The sequence below is a fragment of the Aegilops tauschii genome, chromosome 3 (assembly GCF_002575655.3).
Source record: "Aegilops tauschii subsp. strangulata cultivar AL8/78 chromosome 3, Aet v6.0, whole genome shotgun sequence".
NCBI classification, from domain to species: domain Eukaryota; kingdom Viridiplantae; phylum Streptophyta; class Magnoliopsida; order Poales; family Poaceae; genus Aegilops; species Aegilops tauschii.
Genome location: NC_053037.3, coordinates 324,975,060 through 324,984,911, shown reverse-complemented (window position 1 = coordinate 324,984,911; position 9,852 = coordinate 324,975,060). Strand labels below are relative to the sequence as shown.

The window sequence follows — 9,852 nt, the reverse complement described above, 5'->3', positions numbered from 1 at the left end:
CTGCTCGTTTTCCTCATCGACGAGGTTGATGGCAGAGGCGGCGCTTTCGTGGGTTGGCATGCTTGGAAAAGGTGGATGTGCTATAGGCTGCGCTTGTCGCCTCCGTGCGTCGCACGCCCCCTATTCCTAATATAGCAGGGTGGCGGGAAACAGGTGAGGAAATGGCGGGAAACGGTGGCGTGTTCATAAAACGCCATCAATTAGTGGAAACTTAGCATCGAGCTAGCACAAGAAGTAGATGATGATCAGATGAACACGGACCACACTAGGGAACCTGTCGGTGATAAATTCATCAATCCCAAATGGTTGAATAGTAGCAAGCATTTGCCCACAACACACACGGCCTATTCCATCACAAATAGGTCGGATGGATCAACTGTATGCCACGTATCGCACACTGTCAAAAAGTAATGCGGTAGACCTTCTTTAACATGTATTAAAAAATAGAAAACAAGGACCTCGAGGTTAAATTAGCCGAGGGAATGGGGCATTTCGGTCATTTGACCGAAATGACCCATCCGATCAGCTAATTTAACATTGACACAACTTCCCATCCAGTCACCCATCCAATGGCTGCTCCAGCCTGAGCACACTTAACTTGATAGTTTTCTTACGTGAGCTACTGGTGGAACAGCTATTCCTTGCTGATAGGAATGCCTCTTCACATCCTTATGGCGTATCCGGATGACCGCCCGTCCCACAATGGCCAATAGATGTTGTGTAGACAGAGCATATCACATACGTCTTATTAGAAGCAATCGCCTGTGTTATTATCGGTCTTCGCACACATTTATGATTACAGACCTGTTTGCCACGTATAACACACATCTTGTTATATTGAACCGTTTCTGTTCTCTTGCCTAATCACAAACAGTTCATCCGAGTGAACCGTATGTTGTACATCGCACACACCTTCATCTGGCTGCCCGTTTCTTTTGTTCCTCCTCATCGCAAACAGTTAATTGAGCTGACAGTATGCCCTTCATCGCACACGCAACTAAAATCTGAACCGTGTTTGATGCATACTCCATCGCAAACGTTTTGCACCTTTTTTACAGTTATTCTACACCACCGTTTGCGATTATGGCATCACACGCAGTTTCGTCGAATGGTCTCTGATCGTAGTGTCGCGTTAGCAACATCCTGAAGTAGTGTAGAACTTGTTGAAGTTCTTCACCATTAGGCTCAATTCCTCATTGAAGGCTTGTTTCTCACTTGATGATGTAGGAGCATCACATGAGGCTTTGTAAGCACCACTAGACTTGTTGTGAAGCTCTTCTTTATCCTTGAGTGATATCTCATGAGTAACAATTCTTCCAATGACTTTGGTTGGCTTGAGATCTTTGTAATTCGGCATCATTTGGATCAATGTGCACACGGTATCATATTTCCCATCCAAGGCTCTTAGGATCTTCTTGATGATGAATCTGTCGGTCATCTCTTCACTTCCTAAGCCAGCAATCTCATTTGTGATGAGAGCAAGCCTAGAGTACATTTCAGTGACACCTTCACCATCCTTCATTTTGAACTTGTCAAGCTGACTTTGAAGCACATCCAATTTGGATTCCTTGACGGAGTTGGTACCTTCGTGCATATCAATCAAAGTATCCCAAATTTCCTTTGCATTCTCAAGACGGCTGATTTTGTTTAACGAGGCACAATCCGTTGAAGACGATATCACAAGCTTGAGCATTGTAATGCAACATCTTCAATTCTTCCGCGGTAGCTTCACGATTCGATTCTCTCCCATCAAAGAATTCACCTTGCAAGCCAATACACACAATTGCCCAAATGTCGGGGTTATGTCCAAGAATATGCATTTTCATCTTATGCTTCCAACTAGCAAAATTAGTACCATCAAAGTAAGGACCTCTACGGTGGTAATTTCCCTCGCTAGACGCCATACTCTCCTAGGTTGTGAAACCAAGGCTATGATCACCAAAGCTATGGAAATCAAGGCAAATGGAGACCAAAGCTCTGATACCACTTGTAGGATCGAAAGTATGTCTAGAGGGGGGTGATTAGACTACTGGACCAAATAAAAATCTAGCCTTTTCCCAATTTTAAGTCTTGGCAGATTTTAGCAACTTAACACAAATCAAGCAATCAACCTACACATGCAAATCTAAATGTATAGCAGTGGAATGTAAATCAATGCATATGAAGGTAAAGGGGGGGAGTTTGGAGGGAGCAAATGCAATGTAGACATGAAGATTTTTCTCGTGGTTCCGATAGGTGGTGCTATCGTACATCCACGTTGATGGAGACTTCAACCCACGAAGGGTAACGGTTGCGCGAGTCCACGAAGGGCTCCACCCACGAAGGGTCCATGAAGAAGCAACCTTGTCTATCCCACCATGGCCATCGCCCACGAAGGACTTGCCTCGCTAGGGTAGGTCTTCACGAAGTAGGCGATCTCCTTGCCCGTACAAACTCCTTGGTTCAACTCCACAATCTTGACGGAGGCTCCCAAGTGACACCTAAACAATCTAGGAGACACCACTCTCCAAAAGGTAATAGATGGTGTGTTGATGATGAACTCCTTGCTCTTGTGCTTCAAATGATAGTCTCCCCAACACTCAACTCTCTCTCACAGATTTGGATTTGGTGGAAAGATGATTTGAGTGGAAAGCAACTTGGGGAAGGCTAGAGATCAAGATTCTTGTGGTTGGATTGGAATATCTTGGTCTCAACACATGAGTAGGTGGTTCTCTCTCAGAAAATGAATGCTGGAAGTGTAGGCACGTTCTGATGGCTTTCTCCTCGAATGGAGGAAGGGTGGAGGGGTATATATAGCCTCCACATAAAATCTAACCATTACACACAATTTACCAAACTCGGTGGGACCGAATACTGAAACTCGGTCAGACCGATTTAGTTCAAAATGTGAACGTTAGGATTTTTGGTGGGACCGACATGTTAACTCAGTGGGACCGATTTCATTAGGGTTAGGGCATAACGTAATCTCGGTGAGACCGATCACATGAATTCGGTGAGACTGATTTCTGTAATAGGCAAACAGAGAGTTGGTCAGGCAAACTCGGTGGGACCGATCGCTCATTTCAGTGAGACCGAAACATTACGAAGAGGAAACAGAGAGTTTGCAATCCCATCTCGGTGAGACCGAGATCCCTATCGGTGAGACCGAACTGATTAGGGTTTTTGGCTATGGCTATGTCAAATGAACTCGGTGGCGCCGGATAGATCAAATCGGTGGGGCCGAGTTTGACTTTTGGTTTGGGACATATGTGGATATGAGAAAGTGGTTGAGGGCTTTTGGAGCATATCACTAAGCATTTTGAGCAAGCAAGCCATTAAGCAACACCTCATCCCCTTTTAACAGTATTGGCTTTCCTATGGACTCAATGTGATCTTGGATCACTAAAATGAAAATGTAGAGTCTTGAGCTTGAGCCAATATGAGTCCTTAGCATTTTGAGGGGTCCACATCTCTAGTCGATGCCATGCCAATCATTGAACTTTCTGACATGATCATCTTGAAAGAGTATTAGTTCAATGAGCTATATGTTGTTAAGAATTACCAAAACCACCCAGGGATTAGTTGCACTTTCAGAGGTTTATTGAGAATTTCTCCAAGATCGCGAAGCCCGTGACGAAGTTATTGAAGAAAGGCACCAAGTTTAATTGGATCGAGGATTGTGAGGCCAGTTTTCAGGAGTTGAAGAAACATTTGGCTACAGGCCCAGTGCTAATTCTTCCAAATATACGCAAGGACTTCCAAGTATATTGTGACGCTTCACGTGAAGGACTTGGAGGCGTTCTTATGTAGGAAGGAAGAGTTGTATCTTATACCTCACATCAGCTATGACCTCATGAGTTGAACTATGCCACACATGATTTGGAGTTAGCAGCCGTAGTGCATGCCCTCAAGACCTGGAGACATTTTCTTATCAGAAATAGTTGTGATGTTTACACGGATCACAAGAGTTTGAAGTATATCTTCACGCAGAAGGAGTTAAACCTCGGGCAGAGGAGATGGTTGGAGCTCATAAAGGATTATGACATGAGATTACATTATCACCAAGGGAAAGCCAATGTTGTGGCAGATACTTTGAGCCGCAAGAGCTATGTTAATACTCTCACAGCGGGAGGTTTACCTCAGGAGTTAGTTGACGATCTCGAAGATCTCCGATTGGATATAGTTCCATGAGGTTTTATTGCAGCGCTAGAGATTCAGTCCACTTTATTAGGAAGGATCCGAGAAGCCCAGAAGTTGGACAAAGGAATTGCGGAGATAAAGGAAAGAATGAACCAAGGAAATGTAGAAGGATTTCGTGAGGATGAACACGGAACCTTATGGTTTGAGCAGCATATTTACGTGCCAAATGACCCAGAGATCATGAAGTTAATTCTTCAGGAGGCTCATGATTCGTCTTACTCGATACACCCAGGCAACACCAAGATGTATTTGGACTTGAAGGGAAATTTTTGGTGGACATGTATGAAGAAGGATATTGCAGAGTATGTAGCAATATGCGACATATGTCAAAGAGTCAAAGCAGAGCATCAGAAGCCAGCAGGATTACTTCAGCCTTTGCCGATAGCCAATTGGAAATGGGACAAACCAGGCATGGATTTCACCACAGGATTGCCCAGGACTCGTTCAAGTTATGAGTCCATCTGGGTTGTAGTTGATCGCTTGACCAAGGTAGCTCACTTCATCCCCGTGAAAACCACCTATACAGGTGCTAAGTTAGCCAAGATATATATGACCATGATCGTATGTCTGCATGGACTTCCGAGGACCATTGTATAAGATAGAGGAACACAACTTACCTCAAAGTTTTAGAATCAGTTACACGAAACTTTGGGTACCAGGCTAGAGTTCAGTACAACCTTTCATCCGTAGACAGATGGGCAGACTGAGGGAGTCAACCAGATTCTAGAGCACATGTTGAGAGCTTGTGCGCTAGATTATGGATCTATTTGGGATGATAATTTACCTTACGCAGAGTTCTCTTACAACAACAGCTATCAAACCAGTGTGAAGATGGCCCCTTTTGAAGCTTTGTACGGAAGGAGGTGTAGGACACCGTTGATGTGGGATGGAGTTGGAGACCATAAATTGTTCGAACCAGATTTAATCAAAGATTCAGAGGAGAAGGTCAAGTTGATCCGTGACAAATTCAAGATAGTCCAATCCAGGCAGAAGAGTTATGCTGATGTTAAACGCAATGAAGTAACTTACGAAGTCGGAGACAGAGCATATCTTCGTGTGTCTCCACTTCGAGGAGTCAAATGGTTTGGAGTTAAAGGAAAGCTAGCACCACAATTTGTGGGGCCATACAGAGTTTAACGCAGAGGTGAAATTGCATACCAGCTGGAATTACCCGAAGCCTTGTTAGGAGTTCATGATGTGTTTCATGTTTCCCAGTTGAAGAAGTGCCACGCAGAGATGGTCGATATTCCTTTTAGAGACACAGTGCCACTGGAGGCAATTCAATTGGAGAGTGACCTGACTTATGAGGAGAAACCCGTCAAGATTCTCGAGTTTGCCAACAGAATTACCCGCAACAAGGTCATCAAGTTTTGCAAGGTCCAGTGGATTCACCATACCAAGGAGGAAGCCACCTCGGAACGAGAAGAAGACCTCCGACAGGACCATCCACACCTTTTTGCTAGCCAACCCAAATCTCGAGGGTGAGATTCATCTGAAGGGGGGTAGGTTTGTAACATCCCAATTTTCAATTTGGATGTTTATAAATAGATCATTCATATGCATCCATGATTTATGCATTTTTGCCTCCACTAGTTTTCATTTGAATCAGATCCAAGGGACTTTGAGCAACTCAAGGACCAAAAAGAGAGTTGGAAGTTTCCCTAAATCCATTTTTGAAATTTCAAAATTTGGAATTAGGATCAAATTTGGTTTCATCCAAAATTCACTTCCATTATTTCAAGAAAATAAAATAAAGAGAGAAGATAAAAGGACTTCTTAAAAAACAGAAGGGGAATATTGGAAATTGAATTTGAAATCAAAATTTATTTATTTGGTTTTATTTGCAAATTATTTGATACAAATTTTATTAGCATAGCAAAAATGTTTATTTTTTTTTGCATTTTAGGCCAGGTAAAAGTTCACAAGGTCATATATAATACCATATAATTATCTGAATTTTTCTGGGATTTTTAGATTTTTTTTCCTTTGTCTTTTTGGTGTTTCAATGTTTCTGTAAAAAAATATACAGAAAACGAGTTCTGTTTAAAAAAGGGGGGCGGGCGGCCAGGCCAGCACGCACCAGCCGGCCTACCCGCCACTTCCCCGCATGCAAGACCCCACAGGCCGATTGCCCCACCGCACCCCTCGCTCGCCCGATCTCTCTCTCTCTCTCTCTCTCTCTCTCTCTCTCTCTCTCTCTCTCTCTCTCTCTCTCTCTCTCTCTCTAGGGCCAGATAGCAATTTGACTAGATGAAAATACGAACATACACACACACACACACACATATATATACCTCTTAATAAAGCAAGGTGCGTTTCGCTATTTTTTTCATCTGTTCACCGCCCATTTTTTTTTTCTATCTGAGGTGGTACTAAATTCTTATGTCTTCGTCTGCTAGAAAAAAGGCTTTTTCCTGAATTTCGTACATGGGCTGCGTGATGTGGCCCAGCAAAGCCAGACCACTTATTTTTCTGCACAGGCACTGGGAAAATTCTATTTTCCGCGCACGGCAAAAAATAGTTGCAGCTTCGCACAAGAGAACCAATAATGGGCTGGCCCATTTTTATTTGTTTCTGTGTTTTACTTCTATTTTTATTTTCCTTCTCCTGTCTATTTTTCCCTTCCAAGTTTACTTTTCTTATAGTATTTATTTCACTAATTCAAAATTCTCAAAAAAAATTGTAGAAAATGTTCAGAATTCGAAAAATTTCTTGCTATTTTGAAAACGGAACTTGAAAAAAGTTTCCCATCCTTGAAAATTCTTTTGAGATTTCTAAATATAAATGGGCATTTTAAAAAATGCTCCAAGTTCAACAAATATTCTGGTTTTATTGTTTCACAATTCAAAATAATGTTAAAAAGAAACACATTTTTTAAAAATGTATAAATTTACAACACACGTTCTCGTTCTAAAAAAATGTTCACAAATTCAAATAATGTTTATTTTTTTATAAAAAGGTTGGTGTTTCAAAAAATGTTTGTGAATTTTTAAATATGTTCTTGTATCAAATTTGTTCGCATTTTTCTAAAAGTGTACATAATTTTCAGAAAAACTGTTCAGGATTTAAAGAATGGTTCATGTTTCCTACAATATTCAAAAACTTCATACCTTAAAATCTCCTTGATTGAAAAGAAAAATAGATTGAATAATTCATGGGACTTCTCTGGCGTACGATGACGTAACAAAACTCTTAAATTCCTTCGACCAATGAATGAAAAACTAGCGGATTTATTATGTCACACCTGGCGAAACCGAGAAGCTAAATGTTCCTTTTGTCGTGCACATAAGGTTTTGTTTGCACATTTAATTCTCATTAATTTTAAATGCATATTATTTTTTTCTCCCGTTGCAACGCACGGGCATATGTGCTAGCCAATATAAATATACATGATGGTGGGCCATGGATTAGTTCGAATCTTTAAACAAGTGTGTGGTGCCAGATGTACGGGTAGATACCGCTAGAGCGCAAAATGACTTTGCGGTAGAGTTAAAGGTTCAAAACAAACTTGGAATGTCACGTTAGCGCAGTTAACATCTAGACAGCGGGTGCATCGATATTACACCGTTAAGGCAAGTGTTTGTACTTTTCAAGTGCATGCACCAAAATAAACATGCGTGCAGCACCGCCTGTGCATATATATATTCCTAAAAAAGGAAATTAGTCACACGACTAGAATGGAGACCGTGACAAACTTGCTTACGTTTACATCCGTCGGCGGCCAACCAAATGTTGAGCCCGTGCCCACAGTCCCGTACACCTTACACATGGCTAATGTCGCCAGATTCTGCCCACTTGCTTCCTCAGGTTCTTAACCCCTCTCACTTGAAGCCTCACACTCAAAGCCACGGCTGAGAGCCTGAGACTATAAACCAAAAACCAGTGTCCGGAGACCAGACACCCCTCTCTCTTCTCCTCCTTGCTTTATTTCTATCTCCCGAGATCAATCATACACACACTGCGCACACCGTTCATGGACGAAACCCCCCACCGCCGCACCGGCGTTGGCGCCGGAGTCCGCCTGAAGCAGAAACTCGCACAGCTCCTTGTGCGTTCTTCTTGCATCACCAACGCCACCAAGACCACAACCACCCCGGCCACGGCCTTCGTTAGCCTCGATAAGGCCAACGCCAACCCCAACCAAGAGCCACGACATTCCCCTGACTTGTGCACCCACTGCACCTATCAGAGGCCTAACCCTGTGGAAGGAAGCCGCCACCGTCACCGCAGCGCGTCGGTCGTCCACGCCTCCGTCGACTACCTAGGTGGGGTCTCCGGTCGCCGTCCTGTTCACTCCATTGCTCCTCTCCTGCCGCCATCGGTGCAGACGAACGATGCAATGAAGAGCAGGGGTGCACGCTCTAGGTCGGTGTCAAGGCGGCATTGCTCATACTCCTCTTGTCGGCGTCTGCGGCGGCCGCGGATGAACTCCGTGCCGTACAGCTGCTCTTCGTCCACGGCGACCGACGACGAAAGCGCCGAGGATGCTGAGACGACGACGCTCTTCTCGTCCCTCAGCTTCTCCTCCGACTCGACCTGCGAGTTTTACCACGCCAACAGTAGCAATGCCTCCAGGAAGAGCCACAGGAACGCGCCCCGCGGAGCGCCCCGGCGCGCGTTGCCAAGTGCCAGGGACCCACCCGATGCCTTGCCGCCGCGGGTTAACTTGGCGACGAAGCACCACCACTGCAAGAACAGCAAAAGGGAGGAGGATGCGAATGCGATCAAGAAGATGGTCGTGGAAGAAACCGGAGCCATTGGCGTGGGCATGGCGGTGGTGAAGCGATCGAGCAACCCATACGCAGACTTCCGGAGCTCGATGGTGGAGATGGTCGTGGAGCGCCGTATCGCCAGCCTGGGGAAGATGGAGGAGCTCCTGGAGTCGTACCTCTCGCTCAACTCGCCGGAGCACCACCCGGCAATCATCGCCGCCTTCGAGGACGTCTGGGAGGCCGTCTTCGGTGAGGCGTGACAGAGAGTACCAAGCTAAAGGTGTTCGTTGTAGTAGCTTGCTAGTTCAGGTCTTCAGGATCGATCGGACGCGCGGTGTTGTTTGTGGTTTTCAGTTCGTCTTAGCTATACTTTGCAGATGTATGTACAAAAAGAAAATGTACATGCCCAGTGCAGAATTCTCATGCAGAATTGGTGTCATCGCTCGTGCCATCGAAATGTTGCGTGCTCAAATTAATTACTAGCTTGTCTCTAGTTGAGCACTTTGAGCCTTGGAGTTCTATGATGAATATTTTGAGTTAATTTTTGTGTCAGACAGCGTTGTAGGTTTGATGCTCGGATATGCGTGTGTCCAAAGACATGCGTGCCATCGCTCCTCGTTGGCTGACGTTTTTCCTGTCAACTATGACATCGCCACGTTCTATGTGTTTCAAATCAACTTGCTGTACGAACAAAAGAAAAAACAGGTAGCTGCTGACAACTACTAGATGTCCGGCTATTGAAACAGGATCAACAAGTACCAACAAGTGCGTTAGCTGAGTAGTAGGAGCATCTCCAGCCGGGCGTCTTAAACCCGCCTCATACATCTGGACGGGCCACCTGATCACTGTCGGCTCGCGAAATATCGATCCAGACAGACGCCTCATACGAACGAGCTGACCAGCATCCCTCATATCCAACCCAAATATGGGGCGGATATGGGGCACCCGAGCGTGTCCGGGC

The 9,852-nt window shown here is 44.5% G+C and overlaps 1 protein-coding gene across 1 annotated transcript; it reads left to right on the top strand.

Annotated features, from left to right (window-relative positions):
- The first annotated feature begins 7,973 nt into the window (after nt 1–7,973).
- On the top strand, nt 7,974–9,432 carry LOC109748031 (uncharacterized). Its single transcript, XM_020307091.4, has one exon. It carries the CDS (start codon nt 8,153–8,155, stop codon nt 9,149–9,151), a length of 999 nt encoding a protein of 332 aa, XP_020162680.1. The 5' UTR covers nt 7,974–8,152; the 3' UTR covers nt 9,152–9,432.
- The last annotated feature ends 420 nt before the right edge of the window (nt 9,433–9,852 follow it).

Bases quoted from the DNA above. Each gene is read 5' to 3' on its own strand.
- LOC109748031 (XM_020307091.4), top strand. From the start codon at position 8,153: ATGGACGAAACCCCCCACCGCCGCACCGGCGTTGGCGCCGGAGTCCGC.